The sequence below is a fragment of the Enhydra lutris genome, unplaced genomic scaffold (genome assembly GCF_002288905.1).
Source record: "Enhydra lutris kenyoni isolate GAN:26980312 unplaced genomic scaffold, ASM228890v2 scaffoldscaffold43, whole genome shotgun sequence".
NCBI classification, from domain to species: Eukaryota; Metazoa; Chordata; class Mammalia; order Carnivora; family Mustelidae; genus Enhydra; species Enhydra lutris.
In genome coordinates, this window is record NW_019154127.1 from 14084576 (window position 1) to 14112499 (window position 27924).

The 27924-nt window shown below is 58.6% G+C and overlaps 2 protein-coding genes across 4 annotated transcripts in view; both read left to right on the top strand.

The window, feature by feature from the left end:
* The window catches only part of LOC111155711 (transient receptor potential cation channel subfamily M member 2), a 51366-nt gene extending 36236 nt beyond the window's left edge, over positions 1-15130 (top strand). For 2 of the 3 annotated variants that reach the window (XM_022516035.1, XM_022516036.1), the window contains 13 exons: positions 2219-2402; positions 2625-2806; positions 3051-3183; positions 4908-4995; positions 6824-6911; positions 7556-7713; positions 8415-8491; positions 8742-8843; positions 10094-10180; positions 10737-10842; positions 12081-12182; positions 13633-13749; positions 14224-15130. In XM_022516035.1, the coding sequence (XP_022371743.1) occupies positions 2219-2402; positions 2625-2806; positions 3051-3183; positions 4908-4995; positions 6824-6911; positions 7556-7713; positions 8415-8491; positions 8742-8843; positions 10094-10180; positions 10737-10842; positions 12081-12182; positions 13633-13749; positions 14224-14349 (1550 nt within the window). In that variant the 3' untranslated portion in view covers positions 14350-15130. The remainder of the gene's footprint in view (positions 1-2218; positions 2403-2624; positions 2807-3050; positions 3184-4907; positions 4996-6823; positions 6912-7555; positions 7714-8414; positions 8492-8741; positions 8844-10093; positions 10181-10736; positions 10843-12080; positions 12183-13632; positions 13750-14223) is intronic. The other variant, XM_022516037.1, reaches the window with a different exon arrangement.
* Positions 15131-26498: 11368 nt separating this feature from the next.
* Positions 26499-27278, top strand: LOC111155712 (leucine rich repeat containing 3). Its single transcript, XM_022516038.1, has one exon. The coding sequence runs from the start codon at positions 26505-26507 to the stop codon at positions 27276-27278; it is 774 nt and encodes a 257-aa protein (XP_022371746.1). The 5' UTR covers positions 26499-26504.
* Positions 27279-27924: the final 646 nt, after the last annotated feature.

The following is a 27924-nucleotide window of genomic DNA, read 5'->3' on the forward strand; positions in this document are numbered from 1 at the left end:
TTCTCACTTTCCCCAAAAGGTGTTTAGGATTTTGACTGTGAGCATGGGATACCTTTCTGCTTATTTAGATCTTTAATTCTTTCAATAATATTTTATAATTTTCAGCATGAGAGTTAGACTCATTTGAAGTTTATTCTTAAGATTTTGATTCTTTTTCATGTTTTTGTAAATAGAATTATTTTATTAATTTCATTTTTGGATTTTTTGTTGGTAGTGTACAGAAATACACTATATTTGCATGTTGATCTGAAACCGTGCCGAACTTCTTTATACCTCTCATAGTTTTTTAGTGGATTCCTCGGGATTTACTATATACGAGATCTTGCCCTCCGCAAATAGAGATGCTTTTTACTTGTTCCTTTCCCATCCAATACCTTTATTTCTTTTTCTTACTTAATTATCCTGGTTAGATCTCCTGATACAACATTGAATAGAAGCGTCTGGAACAAACATCTTTATGTTGTTCCTGATCTTAGAGGGAAAAGCTTTCAATCTTTCACTGCTAAGTATGATGTTCACTGTGGGGTTTTTGTAAATGTCCTTCATCAGAGTGAGGAAGACCTTCTATCCCTAGTTTCTCAAGTGCTTTTATTATAAAAGCGTATACAATTTTGTCAAACACTTTTTCTGCATCTGTTGAAATGTTCACATGATTTTTGTTCTTCATGCTATTAATATGGTGTGTTGTATTAATTGATTTCCAGATGTAAAGCCAGCTCTGCCCTCCTGGGATCTATCTCACTCAGTCATGGAGTATAATTCTTTTTATGTGTTGCTGGATTCAATTTGCTGGCATTTGGGGGAGGGTTTTTACATCTATGTTCAGTTTTGTTTCGTGTGGTTTTGGTATCACAGTGATACTGCCCTCAGAACGCATTATCTGTGTTCCCTCGTCCTCCATATTTTGGAAAAGTTGGTGAAGGGTTGGTTTTAATTCTTCAGACATTCAGTAGAATTCACGAGTGAAGCCCTCTGGGCCGGAATGATGCTTTGTGTGAAATTTTAAGTTATAACTTCAATCTTTTTACCTGTTTCAGGTCTGCTTGTACCTCCCATCTCCTCTTTAGTCACTCCCGGTGTTTCGTCTCTCGCTAGGAGTCTGCCCCTGTTTCTAAGCCATCTACTTTGTTAGCACACAGCTCTGTGGTGTTTCCTTAGACTTCTTCTTACTTTTGTAGGGTTGGTAGTGCTGTTCTCTCTTCCTTGTAACTTGAGCGATTCAACCCCCCTCCCCATGGACCAGTCTAGATAAAGGGCTGTAATCTTCTCAATCTTTTCCAGGAGCCAGATTTTGGTTTTATTGATTTTTTTTGTTGTTTTCTTATTCTCTCTTTTATTTGTTTGCATTCTGGTCATCTGATCTTTCTTATTTCCTTCTTTCTGCTGGCTTTGGGTCTGGTTTGCTTTCCGTTTTTTAGTTTACTGGAAGGGGAAGGGTGTGTCGTGGCTGTGGTCTTGTTCTCCTTACCAGTGCCTGTTTGCTGGGGGTGGGGGAGATCAGCAAAACAGACACAGGGTGGTGGGAGGTACAGACTTCCAGTCTCTAAACACTAGTGCATGCTCATTGTTGCAAAAATGTTAAATCCAAAGTAAATATAAAGAATAAAGTTGTCTGTAAGCCCTTCCCTCCAGGGTAACTGCCCTTAATGACTGCCACTAGAGATGCCCTCTTGGGAGTATTTTTAGATGTACAAGCTGGACATATTTTGTTTTGTGATCTCCTATACCCTTCCCTTGGCTACGGATGGGGGACTACACTTTGGTTGGTACCCCCTGTTGCGTAGGTCAGCACGTGGCCTGTGCCACACAGTTCCCTCCCCTGCCTCCCTCCTCATTGTGGTAACTGTTAATTTTCTCGTTCGAATTCTGTCCCAAGTCCCTGGGCTCTCTGCGGTTGGAGCCTGCGTCACCCCTCCTGGGGCTGGCTTCTGCCTGGGAGCCCAGGACGTGCCCCAGAGGGGTCAGCCGTGTGCCGGGCAGGGGCCTGCGCCAGGCTAGAGCATGGATCTGGCTCGGGGGTCTTCCCCTTTCCTTGGCAGCCACGCTTCCTACCCATGGAGGATGCTTGGGTGTAGACAGGCACCTCTCTCTGGGCCAAAGCAGACAGCTGAGGTCAGCCCGCTGTGGGGTTGTCCAGGCCCCAGGGATGCTCACTGCCCAAGGGACACTCGTGACTCTGTGTGGTTTCTTTGTTCCCGGCCCCCGGCCCCCCTCCCAGGTGTGAATTTCAGCCTGGACCAGTGCAGCCCCAATGGCACGGACCCCTACAAGCCCAAGTGTCCCGAGAGTGATGCCGTCCGGCATGAACCTGCCTTCCCCGAGTGGCTGACGGTCATCCTGCTGTGTCTCTACCTGCTTTTCACCAACATCCTGCTGCTGAACCTCCTCATTGCCATGTTCAAGTGAGGGTCCCCGCGGGGCGCTGGGGCCACGGGGAGGGGAGCCTCCGGGGGGCGTGGGACCCAGCTGGCATGTCTTTGCTTCAGGAATTGCCCTCCGGGGTGCTGTGTGTTTGCTTTTCATGGGCCGCTCCCTGGGTCCCCCAAAACCGCCCAGGCAATGCTGTGGGCAAATCCGGGGGTCCCCCGGCTCTCCCGTGACCCACGCCCCTTGCCTCCTGCCAGCTACACGTTCCAGCAGGTCCAGGAGCACACGGACCAGATCTGGAAGTTCCAGCGCCACGACCTGATAGAGGAGTACCATGGCAGGCCGCCAGCACCGCCCCCCTTCATCCTCCTCAACCACCTGCACCTGTTTGTCAAGAGGATGGTCCTGAAGGTGCCCGCCAAGAGGCACAAGCAGCTCAGTGAGTCCCCTCCCTCCGCCGTCCCCAGAGCACGCCCTCCGCTGTCTCGGGTCTTGGGGCGCGGGGGGGGGCTGTAGGGGGTGTGGCAGCTCCTTCTAGAACCCGGGAGACTCCGCGGGCCTCTGACCTCCCCCAGCCCCTCGGTGGACTTGGGGTGGGCTCCCACTGCCTTCCTCCCGGCCGGGGCCCTTCCCAGTCCCCCCACGGGGCGGCCGGGTCCCTCCATGTGCCCCTGGCCCTGCAGAGAGCAAGCTGGAGAAGAACGAGGAGGCCGCCCTCCTGTCCTGGGAGATCTACCTGAAGGAGAATTACCTGCAGAACCAGCGGTACCAGCAGAAGCAGAGGCCGGAGCAGCAGATTCAAGACATCGGCGAGAAGTAGGGCGGCCCCTGCGGCCACGGGGCGGGAAACCCCTACAGCTCCAAGTCGTGCTGCGGCCACAGCCCACCTGGGCCAGGTCCCCGGGGCAGGGAAACCTGTGTCCTCCGGCTGACCCACGGCCTTCTCTCTGGGTCCTTGGGAAGACTGGACCCCGCGGGGTGGGGAGGAGGAAGAAGGTCACCCATGCTGCGGGCAGGGCTGACCCCTGTGGATAGGGCTGAAGGAGGGGTGTGGGCCGGGGCAGGCCCCCTTGGCCTGGGGGGTGAGCTCAGCGAGCTTGTGGGCACGGCCTTGCTGCCACTTCTGTGGGCCCAGGCGGCCCGCCTGGAACTCAGGCTCGCTGGGTGTCGTCCTCCTGCCCCCAGGTCCTCCCTCCCCTCTTCATTCTGGTGTGAAATCGGTGCTGCTCCCGGCTTTCCACGTCACCCCTCGGCCCTGATGGGTGTGCGGTCAGGGTGTGCCTTGTCATGGGCCAGGAGGAGGCAGGGGACACAGGCCCAGCAGCTATGCCAGCTCCTGCCCCTGGGGCCGTCCCCTGGGCTGTGCATGGAGGGGGCGCTGTGGAGCCTTGAGGCGGCATCTGGGGGTGGGCGCCTCGCAGCCAGGCCGATGCACCTGTCCTTGGAGCCATGCACCTGCCTGGCTGGGTCTCTCTTGGCTCCTCCGTGAACAGAGTCAGGATGGCAGCCATCGCTTGGCACAGTTTCCAAAACACACGGGAGGGAGTGCATGTGTACAGCAGGAGCACATCCTGGCTGGGGACACGGGGACATGCTGCCCTGCACTGGCCACCTTCCCTCCCTGGCTCAGGGGAGGGATCCGAGGCCCGGGGAGGCCGCGAGGTGCCCCCTGGCCCCACAGCCCTGTGGCTGAGCTGAGCCCACCCCTCTCCACCCACAAATCGGGGAGGGGGTGTGTTGATGAGGTGGGGTCTCTGGTGAGCTTGTCCTGGTGACATGAGTCATGGGGTCTGAAGACGCTGTGTCAGTGCCCACACGGCAGTCCACGGGCTGGCTGGGGACGTGGCAGGAAGCGGTTTCGTGGCTCCTGTGGGATTAGGGAGCACGTAGTTGAGGGAGGAGTGACACCCGGACGCTCAGGATACCTTCCTCCCCTTTCCCTAGAGAACCATTCGAAGCGGTCACTGAAGTAGGGGCTGAGTTTATTATGGAAGAGCGTCCCTGGCAGGTGGCAGCGGGCACAGCCAGAGGGGGGAGCCTGGACCACGTTTGGCCGTGGAATTAATTACTGTAAATGGGCCAGGCCAAGGCTGGGGACGCTGCCGTGCTGTAGCCAAGCTACACAAACCAGACAGACGTTCCGAACCGTGCGCCGCCCCTCCTCCACCCTTGCTGCCCAGAAGCGGCTCTGAACTTGGTGCTTCGCCTTCTGGCATCCTGTGGGCCAGTCACGGCTAGGAGCGTCGCGCATACCTGCGTCTCTCCCCCAGGGAGGCCCCTACAGGTGTCAGAACGGCAGTGGGCGCCGGGGGCAGCTGCTCGCCACGAGACCTCCCTCTCTGGGGCGGGAGGCGGTGTTCATTCTGCACAGGAACGCGTGTTGTAGGTACTTTCAGGTGGAGGGAGGAGGCCTGGAGTGAAGGGCAGGAGAGGCCGGGCCGCTGGGTCTGACAGGGACCGCCCCCTGCAGCCTGGGGCCGTATTTCCCGACATTCGGGCCCGAGCTCGGCCCGGCTGGGCTCAGCTCTGTGCTCTTCCAGGGTCAACACCGTGGTGGACCTGCTGGAAATGGAGGGTCGCAAGCGGTCCAGCTCCCTGGAGCAGAGGCTTGCCTCCCTGGAGGCGCAGGTGGGTTCCGGGCCAGGGCCCCACGTCTGGGCCAGGCCTCCGACAGGCCTGGCCCCTGCTCTCTGAGAGGGAGCACTCTGGGGAAATGACCCTGAGACGGACTTGGGGAATGTTTGGGCAACCGTTCCCAACTGGAAGCAGCATCTTCTCTGTCCTCCAGAAAATGCTGTCAAACACTTCTCCACCGAGCTTGGCCCCAATGCACTGGGGGTGTCCACACTGCAGGCTGGTCTGAGGGAGCTTCTCTGGTCCCCTTCTCTGGCCCCCTCAGAGCTGTCCTCTGAGATGACCGCTGCACAGGACTCCATGTCCAGATGTCTCAGGCCACCAGGGGATGCTGGGAGGGAGGTGTAGGGTGCGTTTGAATGTCTGTGTGGACCCCTGGCTGAGGAACGACATTAGAAAGCAGCGTGTGGATGTCTCAGAACAGCCCCAGATGGCGGGAATGTGGGGCCAAGGTTTTGACGCTTCTGCACGCAGGAGTGCGTTCCTTTGTAAGAGACAGCTTGAAGGACATTGTCAATAGGCAATTAGCACCAGGTGAGCAGCCCCACTCATCCCCCATCAGTAAACACTGATGGTCCCCCCACAGGATGAGCCACACCAGCTGGGCTCCAAGCCCTGGGCCTGAGACAGGAAGCCCTGAGCAGCCTTGCAGGCAAGCTGGGCTTAGGGCCCTAAACGTTCACTCACCCATCCATCTGTCTCTTCATTCATTCATTCATTCATCTATCTAGCCTTCCACCCATCCATACTTCCCCCATCCATCGATCATCTACCCACCCATCCGTCTATCCCCCACCCATCAGTCATCCACCCATCCATCCACCCACCCCCATCTCTCCGTCATCCATCCTTTTGTCCATCCATCCATCATTTCATGTTTCTCGTGCTCCTCCTCTGTGCCACATCCAGGGCTGGCCGAGGAAGGTCAAGGCGGGCAGGCGTTGTCTCCTGCTTAGAGGTTTCCAGTCTTGGGGACACAGACATAAAAGTCCACTATCACGGTGTAGTTTCATAAGCACAGCAACGAAGGGATGTATTGGGGCTGGTGGCTGGGGAGGCCTCCAGCCTCCAGGATAAGGAGGGCTGGGCTGGGTGGGGGTTGGGTCCCTGCCCTTCTGTGCACCTCTTGCTGGTGGCACAGAGGACCTGTGCTTTCTTACGAGAGCCCCTGCGGCCCACAGCAGCCTCCCAGCAGGGAGCACCTGCGCCCCTATGCTGTCACTGGAGTCTCATGCCTTCTCAGCTCTGCTGTGTCTGGGGGGCAAGTCCCCGGGCCCGTGTGCTGGCAGGGTGTCCGCCGTCAGCCAGCCCCCACCCGGGGAACGCTGCCTGTAGGGGTCTACACAAACTGCCTTCTCCCCTGTGGGGCCTCGCCTTGCTGCCACCCTCTAACACAAGTGTGGCTGCTGCCCCGCCGAGCTGTGTTCTCCTGGCCCCTGTTCATCACATGGCTCCTACTTTGCCTGTAGTTGAGTATGTTTGGCTTCCAGAGGTTTCTTTTCTCTGGGAGGAACAGGAGCCCTGGGAAGCTTCCATGGGTCATCGTGCCCCACCTTCTCCCTGAGAAGACAGCTCAGAGCTCTTCCTGGGGCTTCAGAATGGTTCGGTGGCCTCTGGTGTGTCCAGGTCCAGTGGCCACTGTGTCTCCCTGGTGGGCACCGCTGGTGACCAAGGGAAGCAGGGTGGGCTTGGATGCTGGTGAGGCCACTGCAACAGGAGGGGCACTTCCAGCAGTGCCTTTGTGGTTTTGGGGGAGGGGTGGGGGGTAGGTATGCTGTACGGGCAGGCGCTGACCACATCTCGCTTGGGGTATGCTTTCCAGGTGGCCCAGACGTCCAGAGCATTGCACTGGGTCATGAAGGCACTGAGGGACAGTGGCTTTGGCTCAGAGGAGGGCCTCCCCACCCTGGGTGAGTGGGGGGGCCACGCCAGTGGCTGGTCTCTACTGGCCTATGTTCTTTTAAGTCTGGGGGTCTGTGGGGAGGAGAGGCAGCAGGCGGGGCTCTCACGGGCCCTGGGGGTTAGCTGATGGAGCCATCCCTGAGCCCTAAGGACGTAGCAGGAGCATAGCCTGCCCCGGGAAGCAGGGGCCCAGCACAGATGAGCTTCCAACATGACTGGAAGGGGGACTCGGAGGGGAGGCCTGGCCCATGTCCCTGACCTCCTCCTGTGTGCCTCATGACACAGAGGAGGGGCAGCTCCAGGAGGTGCTGGGGTACAGAAAGCAAAGTCTGTGTTTCTAGAAATGGGCATGACTAGCTCTTCTGGGGCATTGCTGGTCCTGCTTCCCTGGTCGGGCTCTGGGGCAGCCACACAAGGAGGCAGGTGCTGGTTGGGGGTGGGGGGGTGGGGGCGGGGACAGTGCCTGACTCCAGATCTCAGTCCTACCAGAGCCACCGTCCTGGGGCCCTGGGCTGCAGGCTTCACTCTGCACTCGGGGAGGTGGAGGAGGCCCAGTTTTGGGGAAAGGGCCATAGAGGACGCCCCTGTCCTGTGGGCCAGGTGCCTGAGCCGGGGTCCGGCTTTGCCCACGGCTCCCTGTGGCTGTTCCTAGCACCCCAGAAGGCCTCAGAGGGGCAGGACAGTGAACTGGACGGCAGGCAGAAGGCGGAGGATGTGGGCGACAGCCACCACGTGAATGCCCGGCACCTCCTTTACCCTCACTCCCATGTCACACGTTTCCCTGTGCCCAACGAGAAGGTGCCCTGGGAGGTAAGTGAGCCCTGGTAGGAGGCGCCCGGGGTTTGGGGCAGCAGTTCTGCCCCAAGCCCCCCGACACAGCCGGGCACTGGCTGCCCTCACCCACTCGCCCACTCCAGCCTCTGGGATGTGCTGGGCAGAGGAAGAGACTGAGTCCCGTAGGTGCACGTGGCTAGAGGTGGTGGAGCCGGGACCTGACCCAAACAGGGAGCACACTGTCCCCCTGCCTCCAGCCACCTCACTCGTCCTGGACCCCAGCATCCCCGGGAGCGGTCACTGCCCCTTTTGTGAGTGCCACAGCTGAGCGAAAGCATCGAAGGGAGAGGAAGGGGAGACAGCCTCTGCGTGGCCTCCCTGGCCCACAGGCTTTCTCTCTGGTCTTTCCAGAACATTCCAAACGGTGGCTTCCATTCCTTCTCCCGAGTCCCTGTCAGCTGGAGCCCTCCTCATTCCTGGAGCCCAGCCTGGACCCCCTCCCCATCCTGGGGGCTCCCCTAGACCAGCAGTGCTTTTGCTGCCCCCTCGGCCTCGTCCCCGTTGGGGGGTGCCGCCCCTCCCCAGCCTGCCCGAGCTCAGAGCTACCATGTGCACTTTGGGGACAGTCTCGGTGGCCTTGGCTGCGAGCACTCTGATGGCCCTTGGTCATCCGGGTGCCTGGGCCTTAGCCGTGGTCTGGGTGACAGTCTGAGGGGGGCACCCCTGTGTCTGTGCAGATGGAGTTTCTCATCTACGACCCGCCCTTTTACACGGACGACAGGAAGGACAACGGCTTGGTGGACCCCATGGGAAAGTGAGTGTGCGAATCCTCCGCCCCAAGCAGGAGGGAGGGTGAGGGACCCCCTGGCGCTCCCAGGTGGCTGCCAGAGCTGGCTCAGGGCAGGGTCCGCTTCCGGCCTGGACGAGGTGCCCTGATCTCCTCAAGGGCTGGGACACGCAGGGAGGCGTGTGGCTGGGGGCACCTGGGGCCGCATGCTCTCTGATGGCCCCGTCCGGGTGCCACCCTGTCTCCCTGGGGCTGTGACTTCTCCGCTTGCTCCCAGTGCCCCGGAAGCCTTGGCCAGCATCAGCTACAACACCGTGGACGGGCCCACAGACCGGCGGAGCTTCCACGGGCTCTATGTGGTGCAGGACGGGCTCCCTCTGTGAGTGCAGCCGCCACCATCCCACGTCACCCCGACCCTTGTGGGGGCCTTTGGGGGCTTGCTTCTGGGCTCAGCCGCCCTGTCTTGGCAAACTAGCCGTTTTTCTGATAAAAATGAACAGAATGCAGAAGAAAAGACACATTGACCTAAAACGTTTCCTCAGCACCTCGATGAGGCCCCCTCTGCCCCTCGTGGGACTTACCCCGCCGGCCTTGGGTACTTTGCCTTCATCCCTGAGTAGCCTCGGGGACTTCTGCTCTTCCCTGGAAAGCGGGTGACTGTCCTGCCATCTCCATGGGTTTCTGGGGCAGAGCATGCTTCCCTGAGAGGGTTCTGGGCACAGGCGAGCCATTGAGGGGCAGTGGGTTCAAGTCCAGGGATGGCTGTGTTTGCCAGCGTCTGTTCTCTGTGGGGACGGGCACGGTGTCCCACTGTGCAAAGTATGCTCCACGTCCAGCTGTCGAGTGACCAGTGACCTGCCCGGCAGTCCTTGGGATCACCTCCTGTGTCAGCCTGGGCTCCTGGAGATGAAGGAGCCTCCTGTGGGCAGGGTCTCTGGGGAGGAGACGCTCCAGGGCCCAGGGGTGAGGAAGGAGCCGTCAGAATTAGTGGAGGAACAGCAGTGGCTGGGATACGTGAGTCCCGTGGAGCGGACGGGGCCTGGGTGGCTGCAGAGAGGTGGCAGGGGGCAGGGCTTTCAGGAACGTCCTGGAACAGGAGCCACGTGTCGGGAGGTGGTGGGAGACGGGCCCCCCTGCGGCGACAGGAGGCCACGCGGGGCTGTGGCGCGGGAAGAGAGCAGGCTGGTGCGTCACAGCAGGACCCACGTATGTGAGGCCTCCGGGTGCAGACACGTGTGGCGTGGCGTGGTGGGCTAGGCACGGGGGGCGGGACAGCCACTCGGACACCACTCTCCATGGCCGGGCTGGATGTTCCTCTTCCAGCCAACTCCAAGGTGACCTGAAGCTCCTGCCTCATCCCTCGGGGTCCCTTAGGGACATCTGTCCCCAGGTGGACAGCCCTAGGTGGGGAGGCTGGGGGAAGGGCTGGCAGATCTGGGGTCCCATCAGCGCCTCCACACACGGGCTCCTTCCCTGCCTCCCGCCGGGGTGAGCTGCCGGGGCTCTGAAAATCCTGGACTGGGGAGGATCCTGGGGGAGCCGCACGACCCCCCGAGTGGCCTCTGCCCACTGCCCCGTCCTGGTCCTCCCGGAGCAAGCGGCAATCTAACCGACCCCTGTCCACCCCAGGAACCCCATGGGCCGCACAGGACTGCGCGGGCGAGGGAGCCTTTGTCGCTTCGGACCCAACCACACGCTGCAGCCCGTGATCACGCGGTAAGTGCCACCGACGAGGCCACCCAGTCCCCCCATGGGCCCCTATCATGTCTGTCCCAGCCACTGACCCTCATGCACACCCGAGACACAGGCTGGGAATGTCCCTGTCCCTGGGAAAAACCCAGGCCTGTCCCCACTCCCGGAGGCTGTCTCCCTTCAGGTCCCTGTCCCTTGGCGTGCCTCTGGGAGGAGGGGCAACGCCAAGGCCCAGGCCCAGGCCCACAGACAGACTGGAAACACGTCTGATCCCACCCAGCATTTCCAAAGAGCGAGTGGTGGAACAACAGCAGAGCCCAGGGCGCGTGTTTCTTGGAGGCTTTTGATAAAAAACTATTTTCCTGAAAGCTGGGGCCATTCTAGTCCTCCCAGGATCAGTGAAGCGGGAGACACTCCCCAGCGGCCACCAGCCCAATTCTTCACCTGGAGCAGCTGCTGGGGAAGGAGACAGGGTCGGCCCCCGGGAGGGCAGGAGGCAGGGCCAGGACCCCGTGGCCTCCCTCCCCGGTGCGGGGGGTGTGCTGACGTCAGAGGATCCCCACGAGCGGCCCGTCTGCAGGTGGAGGCGGAACCAGGACGGAGCCATCTGCAGGAAGGGCATCAAGAAAATGCTGGAAGTGCTGGTTGTGAGGCCCCCGCGCTCGGAGTCCTGGGCCCTGCCAGGGGTGAGCCGGCACGAGCGTCCGAGTTGGTCCATTCCACCCGCAGACCCGCCCCCTCCCCCCGCGGTCACTGCCCCACGGTTCTAGACTCTGTCCCTGTTCCTGAAGGACAGGCTGGGACTGGGCACTGTGAGGAGGTCCCCTTCCCGTCGGCTCCTTTTGTAGTTGTGAAAACGGGTTCAGAGACTGGTGTGTGAGAGCCTAACTGATACCCGTTGTGTCTGAGCAGCAGGCTCAGGGCTGGGGCTGCGTCCGTGCCGGGGCTGGGCGTGCTCGTGGCGCTCACAGCCACGGGGGCAGACACGGCTCCTCCCATAGGTGTCTCCACGGGCCCCTGTGTCCTGTGCAGCACTGAGTTGAGCCCTAAGGACAGGACAGTTGCAGGGCTGTGGGGAGGTGGGGAGTGGCAGGTCGTAGGGGTGAAGGCTGGAGTGCACCCCAAGACCTTGTGGGGACAAAACTAATTGGGGTGCAGAAGACCGTGGGCTGAACCGCTTGGGTTTTACTTCCAGATCAGGCTGCCCTCCCCGGCCCCCGGCCCTGTTCTGGGATCCTAGCAGGAGGACCAGGCCAGCCGCCAGGCTCTGAGCTGGTACACAGCGTCTGGGGTGCAGCCCCGTTCAGGGGCCTCTCCTTTGAGCCTGTTCCCGGGGCATCCATGGTCTACCTGTCCAGGGCCGTTGCTCCTCTCCTGGGGATGGCCGGTCTTCAGGCTGCGACGAGGAGTCTGGGCCGCTCTGGCCCCTGTAGCAAGGAGCCCCGTGCCCCCGACAGAGGGAGCACCATGCTGAATTGGGGGTGGCTTACGGCCGGCCCTCTCACCCTAGGGCGTCTCTAGCATGATTCAGCCTCCCTCCTGGGCATTTTGGTCTCTCTGGGCAAGACACTGGCCCAGCCCCAGTGCGGTTCCTACCAACTGGCATCTTCCGAGCAGCTTGCCTGCAGCTCCCAGTGGAGGAGGCAGGGCGCTGGTTACCTTATGGGGGCCCGAGAGAGGCCCCGGTGCCTGCAGGCACCCCTCAGAGGCTGTGGCTTTGGCCTGACGCACCCCTGCTCCATCACAGGCTGACGCGGGCAGCGGGCTCTGGGCAATGTCACATCAGCCCCGAGACAGCTGAGCTGACAGACACTCCCCTGCCGGTGGCTCTGGGGGGCTGGCCGGCGGCCCACGCTGGGCAGGTGGCCAGTGGATGTGGGTCTCTGGACAGCCTCGCAGACCTGCCTGTGCCTCCTCTGCTCAGGGCTCCCGAGAACCGGGAGAGATACTGCCCCGGAAGCTGAAGCAGGTCCTCCGAAGGGAGTTCTGGTCTTCCTTCCAGAACTTGCTGATTCAGGGCACCGAGGTAAGGCAGCCTTTCTGCTTCAACCCCGTCTGTGTGTCCTGGCCTCCCACGGTGTGCTGGTGGTGAGACCGGCAGGGAGAGCAGGACCCACTGGGGACCCTGCTCCCGACGCACTCCCTGCAGCTCCTGGAGGAAAGGCCGAGAGCAGGAGACGGGGCTGGCCGTGGCTCTGGGCCTTGGGCACCTGCTTTCCTTCTCTGTCCCTGTTCTCTCTGAATCAAGGGGGCGGCCCCTCCCTCCCATACTCACTGTTGCCCTGAGACACCGCAGGGTCTGTGTCTCCCCGGGCAGGGGGGTGCTGGGACACCCCCTGCCCCCTGCAGGCTTCCCAGACTGTGGCCCGGGAGGCAACTTGCTCAGGCCCGCAATCCTCATTGAATCTTTTCGTCATTCCGAAAGCAGTCGGCGCGTGCTGCCACACTCCCACGTTCACTCCCACCCATGGGGCCAAGAGCCCTGCGCCAGGCCCTCTGTTGGCCTCTGTGGCCGCCCGTGTGGCCTCCGGGCCCACGGTCTCTGCGTGAACCCCACACGTGCTTGACAGAAATGCAGCCACACCGCACACATTTCCCCGTAACATTTTTGCTTAATGCACGACGGTCCTATTTTTAGGCCCTTATTTAAAATTCACCCACCCTTTCCCATGGCCCCGGGAGGCTTTGCACCGGGATTCCTCAAGCGTCCTCAGTGGACCTCCGAGCTGTCCCCGGCCCTGTTTCTGGCCCATTCAGGGCAAAATAGGCAAGAGCTGGGGTTTAGAGCTTTGACTCTGGAGCCAGTCCTGTCACGAGGGCCATCCCGGGGCCACCCCGCTGCCTCTTTTCTGTACTTTGTAAGAAGGATCAACTAGCTTATTGACTGAGCTGAAATCCACGTAACATAAAATGGACCGTTTCAAAGGGAGCAGGTCAGTGGCCTTGAGTGCCCTGTGTGTGACCGCCACCTCCGCCTGTTCCAGAACATTCCCAGCAGCCCAAGTGCTCGCCCCACCCCCGCACTCACCGCCTGCCCCTCCCCCACCCTGGCGCCAGTCTGCCTGCGCAGGGCCCTGGTTGTTAGTGGAATCACACAGTGCGCGGCCTTCGGACGCCGCGTCTGGCTTCTCTCACTTAGCGTCATGATTTTGAGGTCGGCAGTCCTGTTTCAGTCCCTCCAAGGACAGTAGAGGACGGTCCGGATGTCAGGCCAGAGACCAGGAGGGAGATGAGTGAGGCGCGGGCCCCACCGTGGGCCAGGCATGCTGGGGCCTTGCTGGGGAGCAGGCTGCACCTGGCAGGGAGAGAGCTGGCGGGGGGCAGGGGGGTGGCTGGGGCAGCGGAGAGCGGTGCCCAGAGTGTCCCAGGGCCTGGACAGAGCACAGGGACCACGCGGGTCCCTCTGGGAAAAAGCTGGGGTAGGGCTCAGGGCCCCACCGGCTCACCCCCGTGCTCACCCCCGTGCTGCCCCCCAGGTGTACAAGGGGTACGTGGACGACCCAAGGAACACAGACAACGCCTGGATAGAGACAGTGGCCCTCAGCATCCACTTCCCAGACCAGAGTGACATGGATCTGAAGAGGCTGAACTCTGTAGGAGGCTTGGGCATGGGCTCCCAAGAAGTGTGGGGGGGTGTGAGCATGCTCTGGGGGGCCCGCGGTTCCCAGGCGCCCAGAGCTGGCTAAGACCAGAGAGGGGAGCTGCAGAGAGCAGGGGCTCCAAGAGGAGAGGCCAGGACGGAGTCAGAGCCGGACCTCTTGGGAGGGGGCGGGATTCTCATGCCTTCATGGGGTTAGGGTCCCCCATATGTAGATCAGTCTGAGCTGGGACCGTGGAGGCCCAGGGAGCAGACCCCGGGCTGCGTTTGCAGGACGGAACACCCGGAACAAGGCCACATGCTCTGTTGTCACTCCGCTTCGCTACGAGAGCACCGTGAGCCAGCCGATGGCCAGGCCAGAGCAGGGCCGGGCCCAGGGCCACGGCGTCCCCGCAGTCCTCCTGCAGCTGAAGTTTGGGGTGTCTGGGCCGGCTCAGCAGGGGGTCAGGATCTCTGTTCACCCTTGCAGCACCTGCACACCTGCGACCCTGGGATGTCCGTCCAGTGGCAGGTCGTGGACAAGCGCATCCCGCTGTATGCCAACCACAAGACCATCCTCCAGAAGGTGGCCGCTCTGTTTGGGGCTTTCTATTGACCCGTGCAGTCCAGCTGGGCCCCGCCGCCAGGGGAGGGCGAGGCTTGTCGTCCACTTCCCCGGACACAGGCTACTACCAACTGCCAGAGCCACAGTCACCCCCGGACCCCGGGCACCGCCTGGTGTGGCGTGGGCTCCGCCGCCTCTCACGGCCACCTTGAGCTTCCAGGCAGATGAGCCTGTGAAGTGGAGAGCGTCAGGGCGCCCCAGAGGAGAGCCCAGGCAGGGGACAGCTGGCTCGGGTCACAGGGCCATTCTCCAGTGTTGACGTGGCCCCTGGGACCCCACAGCCATCCCTGCCCCTGCAGCCTCGGCCCTCAGCCAGAGAGATCCCTCCCGTCCACGACGTGGGCAGCTCATCCACTACCAACGTGTGTGGGCCCAAGGCCTGCGTTTCCTGGACAGCTGGGGCTCCCCCGTGGCCTTGTCCTTGGACCCATACCCCGGAGATGGTGTCCACCATGATCTTACGTGGACCCTCGCCTGCTCTGGGGTCGGGGCGCCCGCAGCCTCAGTTCACTGCCCCGAGCAGTCGGGGCTGGGCCCGTGCGCGAGGGGACGGGTCTCACACGAGCACACACTTCTCTGGAGATCCAATGCCAGGGACTCGGGAGGGGGCTCTCCAGGCACAGCACCCCTGTCCCGTGAGCCCAGGGAGGGGCAGGCAGTGGGCCTCGATGGCGTGGGATCCCCCTTCTCCGTGTCAGTGGCGCGTGAACCACCCGGAGTGGCCAGGGCTGGAATATTGTAAAACCAGCATTAAACGGGCTGCCCAAACCGGCCGGGCCGGCGTCTCCTGTGCTTCCCACACACCGAGTTCAGACAGACAGTGGTCAGGGAGCTGAGTCTGGGCCACTGACACCTCTTCCAAGCCACGGCCAAGCACCCCCGGGGCCCGAGGGCGTGTCCAGCGGCATCTCCTTCGGGCTCCTCCCCGGGACATCCTGCAGGCCCCTGAGGCCCGAACTGGCCGTTCCCTCTCAGACCCACCGCCCAGCGCCCTTTCCGCGGCTCCCCCCACGCAGGTGCTCAGGTGTGGGGACCTTGGCTGCACCCAATAAAGATACTTTAGAATTGTAAAGGCTCAAAAAACGCGTTACCCACGCGCCCTTTCCGAAAGACTCTCTAAGATGCGTTTCAGGAGAGCAAGCCCTGACTTAGCCTGGCTGAGCCGTGGGCGTTCGCGTCCAGTCGGTCCCAGAGGCCGGAGGACGGGGACCGAGGGGCGGGTGGGGCCTGCTGTGGCGCAGGCTCTCCTCCTGGCTCGCACGCCCGGCTCGCCTGCCCGAGCTCGGTGTTTGCACAGAGAGGGCGTGAGGGCTCCTGTGTCTCTTACGAGGGCCCTCTCCCTGCCACCTCAGGGCTGCACGCCTTCGCCCCGTCTAACTTCATTACTCCCTTAGAGGCCTCCAGATGCAGCCACACCAGGAGTTAGGGCTCTGACACGGGGACTTGGTTGGGGGGACAAACGTTCGGTACTTAACACACATGCACACACACCTGCGCGGGCGCACAGACCAAGGTCTGTGCTGAGAAAAGACACGGTTAAATCGTGTGGCTTAGCTGGTCTCCCCAGAGCTGGCGGAGGAGACAGGCGGCGGTCCCAGGGCCCAGGTCTCCTCTCACGCGGGAGGAGGAAGGAGATGCTGCCCACGGTCCTGCCACGCGGCCGGCAGGGCTCACAGAAGTGTGGCCACAGGATGGCTGTGGGGCTCGTGGCCGCGGCAGGGGGCAGAGATGGGAAGAACCGTGCACACCGGAGGAGGTAATGGGAACGACGAGGTGCAGAGAAGCACCGTAACCCGTAGAGGACGGTTACTGTGAAACGGGGAAGGAAACGCTCGAAGCAGCAGGGACTGTGACACGTTTAGATCGTGATTTTCATATCAGGTTAAAAAACGCAACTCCTTTGTCTTGTTTTCTGTGTGTTTTTCCGTATCACCTAAGACAGACGTCTGAGCGCTAATGACTCACACAGGGCGCACGGGGCAAAGGCTCTCCCGCAGAAAGGCGAGGGGAGAGTCCTGCCGGACGCACAGACGCCCGCTCCCTCCGGGGCCTCCCGTTCAGGAACCGTCACCCGCCCGACAGCACAGCTTTTTAAGTATATAAGGCAAACTTGATAGAAACTCAAGGAGAAATTGGCAAATCCACAGTAATATTTGAGATATTTTCTCAGAAATCAGGGAATCAAGAACAAAAGGAAAACGGCAGAATTTGAATAACACAATCGGTAAGACCGAGGTCCTTCTGTGTGTGCGCACCCTCACACATGCGTGTGTTTATATAGAAATACACGTGTACACATCACGTGACGTACACAAACATACACAACGTACGCAGACATTACATGTAAATTATAGACGTGAGGTGCCACGTATCTGTGTACAGAAAATGAAATATGTATCTATAGTCGCGTATTAATTCCGTGGGACATATGCATACAGACACGGCACACACATAAACACGCACCATTCATGCGCGTGTGTGTCTGATTCTGCATCCGCCCAGCAGTGGGAACCGGAGGCCCCGAGGAGACACACGGGACAGGCATAAAAACCAAGCGTGTGTCACCGCATTGAGGACATCTCAGCAGCTCTGCGAAGGCCACCCCTGGACGGAGCCACACCCCCGGCCATAGCACGGGACGGTGACTTGAGGCGGCGCCAGGGGTCTCAGTCGGTGAAGCGTCTGCTTTTGGCTCAGGCTGCGATCTCGGGGTCCTGGGATCGAGTCCCACCCTGGGCTCCCTGCTCAGCCGGAAGCCTGCTTCTCCCTCTCCCTCTGCCCCCTCCTCCCATTTATGATCTCTCTCTAAATAAATAAATATAATCTTAAAACAAAACAAAACAAAACAGTAACGTTAGAACGAGAACATACGCCAGAAGGGACAGAAACTATATTCAGTGGTTCCCGGGGCCTGTGCTTGGGACGGTGAGTGACCAGTCCCCTGACCAGCTCGGAGGGACAGGAGGTGGCATCCAGGGCAGGGCACTGCTGGGTGACGCTGCCCTCTGCCCTCCATCCTCCCTGCAGGGGCTTCTGTCCCGTTTCCCCGGCAAGAGCACAGTGAGGAGGGCCGTGCCCCTGTCGGGAGAGGAGACGCTGTCCTTCAGGCTCTGGTCAGCGCTCGGTCCCAGGGCCACCCCAGCTGCTCGGGGAAGGACAAGCAAGGACCGTGAGCTGGGCGTTGTCCAGGGAAAGCCCAGGGGGCCACCGTGCCGGCCACCTCCCTGCCTGCGACCTGCCCCTTAAGTAGGGAGTGAACCAACGCAAGACAGCGGGCGGGGGAGTGGGGTGATGTCACGGCCTGTGGGGAGCGGCTGGAGAGTCTCTCTGACCTTAGATGCCCTTATTCGGAGATCAAAGACCGAAAGTGAATTATCCGAGCCTCTAACTGAGGAAGCTGGAGAGCAGCTACGACATAAATGCAGGGCGGGGGAAGTCAGGATGTACGGAGGAGGGAAAATGGAGTCGCCACGATGATTACAGTAACCAGTCTGTTCTTGGAAAAGACGACAAAGCAGTCGGCAATCCATCCTCTGCCGCGGCTCCTCTTCCGTGGGGTCCCCGGACCTGCCCCTCTGGCTCCCATTAGCGGCCTCCGTCCTCTCCCTCTGTGCTGCTCCAGCCCCTCCTGCGTGGGCGTGGGGCTCCATCTGGGGGTCCCCATGGTTGGGCAGGAGATGGGGGCCCCCGGGGCCGGTGTGGAGGCCAGGGCGGAGAGGGCGGACCGTGCACCAGGAAGGCAGGGGGGGACAGTAGGGCGTCGAGGGCCGCCCAGACACCCCGAGGAGGGGCGGTCTTCCTGGGGGAGGGTAGCATGTTGGCCTCGCCGAGATGTTTTATTCACAGGCCTGGTTTCATCCTGCCCCTGTGGATGCCATAGGCTCAGCCCCTCTGTGCTGGTCCCCAGAGAGATGTGCTTGGACCTCGCCTCGCAAAACCACCTTCCTGGTGGGGAAGCAATTAGCCGGCCTGAGCCGTTGTCTTGCACCCCTGGGGCCTCTGAGCCTGGGTTCCGGCAGATAAACGGGTGAGGTAATCATCCCAGAGCCCAATTACAGTCGGAAGGGCAGCTACAGCGGGCAGACCACGTGGCCAGCAGGGCCATAGAAGGTTTCTGGTGTTTCTGTGCGCACAGGTCTGGAGTGGACGGAGAGCCAGACTCTCGCAGGGCTCTGTGGCCTAGGCCTGGGCCTGGCCGGCGGCCAGAGGCCCCCGTGAGACCGGCCATGTGACCGGGGAGACGACTCACCACACAGCTTTCCGAGAGCGCTGTGAATCGATCTGTCTGTCCATCCGTTAATGCGGAATCGCCCGAGAATGGCAAACCTTGCGGCACGTTCCAATTTCATGTTGTTGAGGCAGAGCGCACTTGGTCATCGGGGCAAATGTGGTCTGCGAGCTGCCAGCGCTCAGACCAGCTCCGCAGCCTGCCGCCCGCAGTGCCCCCCCACCCCCGCCCCATCCCGTCACTGCCCTGTGGAGCTTTCCATACGCAGAACCGCTCAGCAGGAGCTTGGCGCATCCGCTCCTCCTGCTCCGCGTCGTCCTTGGTTGCCCTGCACCGGCGCTGTGGTTCGGGGTAGCAACCCCACCGAGTCTGGTCACTTTGAACATTGAACTATTCCTCAGTCCGGGGGCTCCCTCTGGGCCTCTGTTTGATTCGTCACATCCTGACGTGCCGCGGCTTCAAGGCGCGTGTTATTTTAATCTGTAAAGAGAGAGTTGGCTGTCGAAAGCAGAGTCAGGGGTGATGCGATTCCTACACCTGAGGATGTACACCCGGGCACAGGGTGGTCCTCAAGGACCACTGCAGTCAGCAGCCACAGCGGGACAGACGCCGAAATCACACGGTAAAGAGTCACCACTGGGGGGCAACTCAGCACAGAAGGTGCAATCACAAAAAAAAAAAACACTTGCTCCAAAAGAAGGCAGGGGGAGGGGGAGAGCGGGCAGAGCAGAGGAAGGCTGGCTGCGGCCCAAGACCAGAGTGGGGGTTCTCACAGCCAGGACCGCACCACCAGCAAACGATATGGCCTGGGTCTCATCCCACAACCACCCCCGCCCGCCCCTGTGCCCGGGCTTTGTCTGTCTGGGACCCACCCGCGGTGAGCTCTGCTCTCTCCCCGGTCGGCTCCAGCCTGCAGCACCGACCCGGCCTTCTCCGAACTGCCCCCGTCAGTCCCTTGTAACATGTCTCTCAGCTTGGGTGTGTCTGAAGAGCTCTCACCACTGGAGTGAGATTATGCATTTTCGGCAAGAACGGCACAGAAATGCTGCTGGGTGTGTCTCGGCCCGTGGCATACAGGGTAAGGACACTCACTGCTTATTACGGATGGTATTTGCCTTCGTCCCGCAGGGAGGGTGGCTTCTGCTTGCTCCTCCACAGTAAAATTATTATTTTTCTTATATGTTTTATTTATTTATTTGTCAGAGAGACAGAGAGAGGGCACAAGCAGGAGGAGCAGCAGGCAGAGGGAGAAGCAGACTCCCCACGGAGCAGGGAGCCTGATGCGGGACTCGATCCCAGGACCCTGAGATCACGACCTGAGCTGAAGACAGATGTTTCACTGACTGGATCCCCCAGGCATCCCTCCACTATAAAATTATTATTTTTCCCTTTGTAGCTAATAAATATATGGAGGAAGATACTCTGGTGCTATGGATACCTGATAAAGACACAAGTGTGAGGAAGGAATTGCACACCCAGCTGACGTAATCGCAAGGAGGCTAGCGGGCCAAGCTAGCATCAGACAAAACTGACATCAAAGCAAACTGTCTGGGGGTAAAGAGGGTTATCTCATAACGATAAAGGGCCAATTTATAAAGAAGACACATTAATCTGAATAAAGGACTTCAAAATACAGGAAGCAAAAGCTGATAGAATTGCCAGGAGCAGCAGACAAGTCTACAATCGCAGTCAGAGACATCAACACCCTCTCTCAGTAATTAATAGAGCAACAAGAAGATCAGCAAAAATGTAAAATTCTAGACTCACACTATCAGCAGTCTCAATCTCATCAACGCTTCTAGAATAGTCCACGGAGCAACCGTACAACACATTTAAGTACACATATAACAATTATTCACACAGGTCACTTTGTGGGCCATGAAATGAGTTCGTAAGTTTAAAAGGACCCAAAGCATACAGAGTATGCTCTCTGACAAGGAATTTAAATTAATCATCAAAACCAGGAAGAGCTCTGGAAAATGCCCAAATATCTGGAAACAACACAAAACACTTCTAAACCCATGACTCAAAAAAAGAAATCAAAAGGTAAATTAGAAAGCATTGCAAACTTGATGAATTTCATCAAGCATGTCTGGGATGCAGCTAAAGCAGGACTTGGAGGGAAAGTTATAGCACAAAAATGCCCGTACAAGAGAAGAAGGAAAAGTGTCAAACCAGTGAGCTCAGCTTTCACCTTAAGAAACCAAAACAATGAGGAAAAAATTAAACCCAAAGTAAGCAAAAGATCAGTTGGGACATAAAAAGAGAAAGGCAATAAAGAAATCAATGGAACCAAAAACTGGCTCTTTGAAAATGTGAGTAAGATTGGTAGACTTCTATCCCGAGTCATCAGTAGCAGAAGAAAGAACATGCAGATTACCCACGTCGGGAAGGAACTGACATCACTCCCCATTCCATATTGAAAGATAACTGGCAGACATTATGGATAACTTTATACTGATAAATTCAACAATTTAAATGAGACAATTTCTTTTTTAATTTATTTAAATTCAATTAACTAACACACAGTGTATTGTTAGTCTCAGAGGGGGAGGTCAGGGATTCACCAGCGGCAAGCGACACTCGGTGTTCGTCCCATCACGTGCCCTCCTGAATGCCCGTCCCCCAGTTCCATCCCCCCACCCCCTTCCCTCCAGCAACCCTCAGTTCATTTCCTATGGTTAAGAGTCTCTTATGGTTTGTCTCGCTCTCTGATTTCATCCTGTTTTATGTTTCCCTCCCTTCCCCTCTCCTCCTCTGCTTTGTTATTTTTAACGCCGTGTACGAATGACAACATGATAATTTTCTTTCTCTGATTGACTTATTTCACTCGGCATAATACCCTCCGGTTCCATCTGCATTGTTGCAAATGGCAAGATTTCATCCTTTCTGATGCCTGAGTAATATTCCAGTGTGTGTGTGTGTGTGTGTGTGTGTGTGTGTGTGTACATACACAGTGTGGCTATTGTGGACATTGCTGCTATAAACATTCGGGTGCACGTGCCCCTTCAGATCACTATATTTGTATCTTTAGGGTAAAAACCCAGTAGTGCAATTGCTGGGTTGCAGTACAGCTCTATTTGTAACTTTCTGAGGAACCTCCACACTGCTTTCCAGAGTGGCCACACCAGCTTGCATTCCTACCAACAGTGCACAAGGTCTCCCCTTTCTCCACATCCTCACCAACACCAGTTATTTCCAGACTTGTTAACTGTAGCCATTCTGACTGGTGTGAGGTGGGATCTCACTGTGGTTTTGATTTGTATTTCCCTGATGCCAAATGATGTGGAGCACTTTCTCATGTGTCTGTTGGCCATTTGGATGTCTTCTTTGGAGAAAATTCTATTCATGTATTCTGCTGATTTCTTCACTGGATTACTGGTCTTAAGTTTGATAACTTCTTTTTTTCTTTTTTTTTTTTAAGATTTTATTTATTTATTTGACAGACAGAGAGCATAAGTATGCAGAGAGGCAGGCAGAGAGAGAGGAAGGGAAACAGGTTCCCTACTGAGCAGAGAGCCCGATGCGGGGCTTGATCCCAGGACCCTGGGATCATGACCTGAGCCGAAGGCAGAGGCTTTAACCCACTGAGCCACCCAGGCGCCCCGAGTTTGATAACTTCTTTATAGATCTTGGATACTAGCTCTTTATCTGATATGTCATTTGCAAATATCTTCTCCCCTTCTGTCGGTTGTCTTTGGCTTTGTCAACTGTTTCCTTTGCTATGCAGAAGCTTTTTATCTTAATGAAGCCCCAATAGTTCATTTTTGCCTTTGCGTCCCTTGCCTTTGAAGGCACGCCCAGCAAGAAGTTGCCGTGGCTGAGGTCACAGAGGTCGCTGCCTGTGTTCTCCTCTAGGATTTTGATGGATCTCTGTCTCACATTTAGGTCTTTCATCCTTTTGAGCTTATTTTTGTGTGTGGTATAAGAAAATGTTACTTCATTCTTCTGTATGTGGCTGTCCAATTTTCCCAACATCATTTGTTGAGAGACTGTCTTTTTCCCATTGGCTATTCTTTCCTATTTTGTCTAAGATTAGTTGATCGTAGAGTGGAGGGTCCATTTCTGGGTTCTCTATTCTGTTCCATTGATCTATGTGGAAACAGACAATTCCTTGAGAGAGATGAACTATCAACATTCAGTCAAGGAAAAAATATAACCTCAGTAGCTCTATCTCTTTAAATAATGTATCAACATATAACAAATGATACAGCATAACCAAGTGGGATTCATTCCAAGGACACAAGGTTAATTCAAAACTTGCCAATCAGTTAATATAATCTTCCATAAGGATATATTAATTTTTAAAAAGTTCTCAATGGGTGAAAAGACATTTGACAAAATCCAAAACACTTCCTGATTTAAAAAAACTCTCAGCAAACTAGAAATAGGAGATATCAACCTTAAAAATAAAACGACCAGCTATGTTACTAGCAAACTGAGTTTATTCAGGAATAGCAGAGGAATTGCAGTCTGGAGCGAGGCAAACTAAGGTGAGCCACAGGCAGTTCCAAAGAGACAAAGGGAAGGTCAGTTCTTATTTGGTTTCAGGAGAAAGTTGAGAAGGGCTGTTTTGAAGAGTTTATTGGAGAAAACAAGAGTTCACGTTTGTGGCATTTCCTCATTGGTGGTAAGTGGTGGTTAGTTCGTGTGTCATTGCTAGGGCAGCGAGGGGTCTTCCTTCCTTTTTTTAAGAGCAGGAGATTAAATTCCTATGGGGAAAATGTCCTCCTTCTTCAAGATAACTCTTATCTTCTCCTCCCTGGTGGCGATGCAGGCTGCAAGGACCAGTGCTTCTTTGGGGCTTCCTGACTCCAATTGCAAGAGGTTTCCTCTATTTTCACAAGGAAATGTCCTCTTACTGATAAGAACAGCTACCAAAAAAAAAAAAAAAAGAAAAAAAAAAGAAAAGAAAAGAAAAGAAAAAGAAAATCGACCACTAACATTATTTTTTAAAGACTGGACGCTCTCCAAGATTGGGATGAACAAGGAGATATGCTCTCAGTCTTCCCATTCAGTATTGAACTAGAGGCCCTAGCCAAAGAAATTAGAGATTGAAGTAAAAGTCATCCAGTCTGGGAAAAAAAGAACACTCTTTTTATTTACAGATAGCACGATTGTATATGCAGAAAATCCTCAGGTATCTGTAAAAAAGTTACTAGAACAGATAAGCGATTTTAGCAAAGTTAAGATCAGTATACAAAAATCAGTTTTATTTCTATATATTAGCATTTAGCAAGCGGAAACTGAAATAAAGATACCATTAACATAACATGAAATTACAAGAAATAAATATGACGGGAGACGCAAGACCACAAAACAGGGCTGAAAGAAACAAAAGCAGTTCTAAGTGAATGGGAAGGTATACCATGTTCATGGACTGAAGGACTCTGGATAGTCAAGGTATCAACTTTTTCAAACTGATGTCCGGATTCAGTGGGATACCAAACAAAACGCACCAGGCTTTTTTGCTGGAAGCTGACAAGCTGTTCTAACGCTCATGAGGAAGTGCACAGCATCTAGGATAACGAAAAAGAACTTTATGAAGGAACAAAAAGTGGAGGGTGGTACTACCTGACTCAAGAACCACAAAGCTACAGCAAGGAAGACCGCTTGGAAAATTGGCGTAAAAAGGAGCAGATAGGAGTGTGCTCGGGTGGCTCAGTCGACTAAGCGCCTGACTGTTGATTTCTGCTCAGGTCATGGTCTCAGGCTGGGGAGAAGGAGGCCCTGGTCCAGCTCCGTGCTCAGTGGGGGTCTGCATAGGATTCTCTCCCTCCCTCCCCCTCCCTCCCCCCACTCCCTAAATAAATGAGTAAAATCCTTTAAAGGACAAGCAAACAGACCGATGAAACAGAGCGCACGCGCACACACAGGACCGGGCATTTTAACAGAGGCACAAAGGCCGCCCAGCAGGGAGGGGTCAGTGCTGGAACAAACAGCCGGAAACAGGGTAACCGCAGGCAGAAACGAGCCACCTTGAGCTGGATCCCAAGTCGGATCCCAAACCGACCCCAGATGCATGGTCAGCCGAGAAGCGCAGGCTGGGACATTTGCACAGCGCGTCACCGCCGCGTCGCGCCCCCGGGGACAGGTGCGGACAGCCGGGCGGGCGGAAGGAGCGCGAAGTGGGCCACAACCGGACTCCGGACCTGCGAGCCGGGGCGCAGTGACCCGCAGTGACCCGTAGTGACCCACAGGCCGCGCTCGCCTGGAAGCGGGGAAGGGGCCCCGGCCGGCGGCTGACTGCGGTGCCGGCCTTCGGGCGCGCGGATGTCGGACGCGGCCAACGTCAGCGGGGCTTTGGGGTCACCACACCACGTGGCTCCCTGAAACCCCGAAGACGGCTCCGGCCCCGCTGAAACGCGAGATGCCCGCTCACTCCCACCCCGCAGCCCAGGTCCGCGGCCGGACGCAGCCCCGCGAAGCCCCAACCGCACCCACCAGCCTGGGCTGGGCGCGGGGCAGCGGGCCGCAGGGATGCTCTGCCTCCAGCCCCAACCAGAGCCGCACGGGCAGGGGCGGGGCCTGCGGCCGCACGGCCCGCCCTCAGCCCCGGCTCACAGCCCCTGTGATCTCCACCCCCGCCCCACCCCGCTCGCGTCCCACAGACCCCACACTTCACCCCGGCCCCGCCCCAGGCCCGGCCCCTGGTCTTCCTGCACCGTCCTGGCCACGCCCATCCAAGACCCGGCCCGATTCCCCCTCCACCTCCTCAGGCCCCGCCCCATCTTGCCTCACAGCTCCGCCTCAAGCCCCGCCCCGTCCCAGATTCCGCCTCAAGCCCCGCCCAGCCTCTCCGCTGCCTCAGGCCCCGCCTCCAGACCCCGTCCAGTCCCGCCTCACAGCTCCGCCTCAAGCCCCGCCCCGCCTACAGGCCCCCGCCCCGCCCCGCCCCGCCCTCGCAGCCCCGCCCCCGAGCCCCGCCCCCGCCCCGCGGAGCCGCAGGCGGAGCCGCGTGTGTCCCGAGCGGCCACAGCGGTGGGCTCAGGCCCGGGGTCGCCTCCGCGCCGGGGTGTGGCTCCGGGTCGGGCTTCGAGTGCCGGGAGCCCCGCGCACAGCGGCCTCCAGACGCAACCGTGCAGGTAAAGCTCCCGCCGCGCCCGCCCGCCGCCCGGGGTCGCGGGGTCGCGGGTCTGGGGTCTCGGCCCCGCCCTGCAGGCCCGGCGCGCGGCCCCGCCACTTCACGCCCCAGCGCGGCCGCGCGCCACGGCTTGGCTTTTCTCCTTTCCCTTCCTGCTCCGGCACAACCGAGAGGCTGGGCGCCGCCCCCGGCCGCGTGCTCGCCCCCGCGGGTGACAAAGAAGGGCTCCGGATGCGGGCGGCCCCGCGCGGGGTGTCGGGGGGCAAGCGCTGGTCCCCGACAGCCGCCGCCCCGGCCACCGCCGCCCGCCCGGCGGGCCCCGAGCGCGCCCCGCGGGTTTGCCGGTTCCGCTGCCCGCACCCCGGAGAACCCTGCGGCCTCTCTTCCAGTTTCCAGCCGTGGGGGTTAGAGCGGCGGCCCCTGGCCCGGCCGAGCCGGCCCCTGCTCGCCTAGGTGTGCCCTGGGTGTGTCTGGTGTTCCTGGACCCAGCCAGCGGTCAGCGCGACCGGCCCTTGCTCTTCTGGGTGGCCTTGGGAATCTCTGGAAATAAGTTAGAGACACCCCAACCCGCTGGTCAGACGCCTCAGGGTGCCCGTGACATCTCCCCCCAAAGTCAGAGTGTGCCCTGGGGCTCCCTGCGGGACCGCTGTCCGCGACACTGATCGCTGCTCTCTTTTAGAGCCAGAGAACACGGCTGTCCCTAGTTCCGACGGAGGGAGTGTTGATGCCCGCGCGACGGTCACCTGCACAGCGGTGGCTGCGGGAGTGAGGGAGAACGGAGGTCTGCGGCCCCCCGAGGGAGGAGACTGCCCTCTGTCCCCAGGTGTGGTCAGCATGAGCCCCGTGGGCAAGCAGAGCCCCTCATCTCTGCCCGTCCCCTCGGGAGGGTCCTGCCTCATCCTCTTCTTCTGCCTGCGCCTGGGCGCGTCCTGCCCGCAGAGCTGCCAGTGCCCTGAGCACGCCGGGGCCGTGGCTGTCCACTGCAGCGCGAGGGGCCTGCAGGAGATCCCCAAGGACATCCCCGCCAACGCTGTGCTCCTGAAGCTGGATGCCAACCAGCTCAGCCACATCCCTAACGGGGCCTTCCAGTACCTGCACCAGCTGAGGGAGCTGGACTTGTCCCAGAACCTCATCGAGACCATCGGCCCTGCTGCCTTCTCGGGCCTGGCCGGGGGCCTGCGGCTGCTGGACCTGTCCCGTAACCGCATCCGCAGGATCCCCAAGGACGCCCTGGGCAAGCTGAGCGCCAAGGTCCGCCTTTCCCACAACCCCCTGCACTGCGAGTGTGCGCTGCAGGAGGCCCTGTGGGAGCTCAAGCTGGACCCCGAGTCCGTGGACGAGATCGCCTGCCACACGGCCGCGCAGGAGGAGTTCGTGGGGAAGCCGCTGATCCAGGCTCTGGACTCCGGGGTCAGCTTCTGCAGCACCCACCGCAAGACCACGGACGTGGCCATGCTGGTCACCATGTTTGGCTGGTTCGCCATGGTGATCACCTACGTCGTGTACTACGTGCGCCAGAACCAGGAGGACGCCAGGCGGCACCTGGAGTACCTGAAGTCCCTGCCCAGCGCCCCCGCGTCCAAGGACCCCATCGGCCCCGTGCCCTAGTGCCTGCTGGACGAAGCAGAGCAGCACCTGTCCCCCGTCACTTCTGTAGCAGGTGACGGCTGACCCGCGCTTTTTGGGCCCCGAGCAGTGGGTCCTCACAGCCCCCCCCCCCCCAGAGCCCTCCCCTGGGTTGCACTGAAGTCACCGCACCCTACATCAAGTCCAAAACGTGACCATCGGGCCCTTGCACGGACCAGGAAGCCAGAGCTCGGAGAAGCAGCATTGCCCCCAGCCACAGTCAGGCAGTGACCCCGTAGGGACTTCAAACCAGGCCATCTGTCAGTGACATTCCGTGTCCCCTGGGCTCTGCCGGCCTCATCCGTGTGGCGCCTGGAGGGTGTGAGTTGCACTCCGAGAAGCAAGGCTCCGCTCCACGCGCATGAGGTCAGCCCGCAGACGGCGGGGTGTAGACTCCTCTGCGGAAGGCAGAACTGACTTAGCTTGTCCCCCGGGTAGTACTTCCAGAACGCATGTGACCGCAGAACTCTTTCCAGAGCAAAGTAGTAGAGACCAGGTTTTTCTCGAGAGGTAAGTGCAAAGTGCAGTTCAAACTGACCTTTGAACAACTTTGTTTATTCTCAGAGTGTTGCCAAGAGGAACACGTGTGCCAAGATTCCAGCCGGGGAGAGGGGGCTCCCAAACCAAG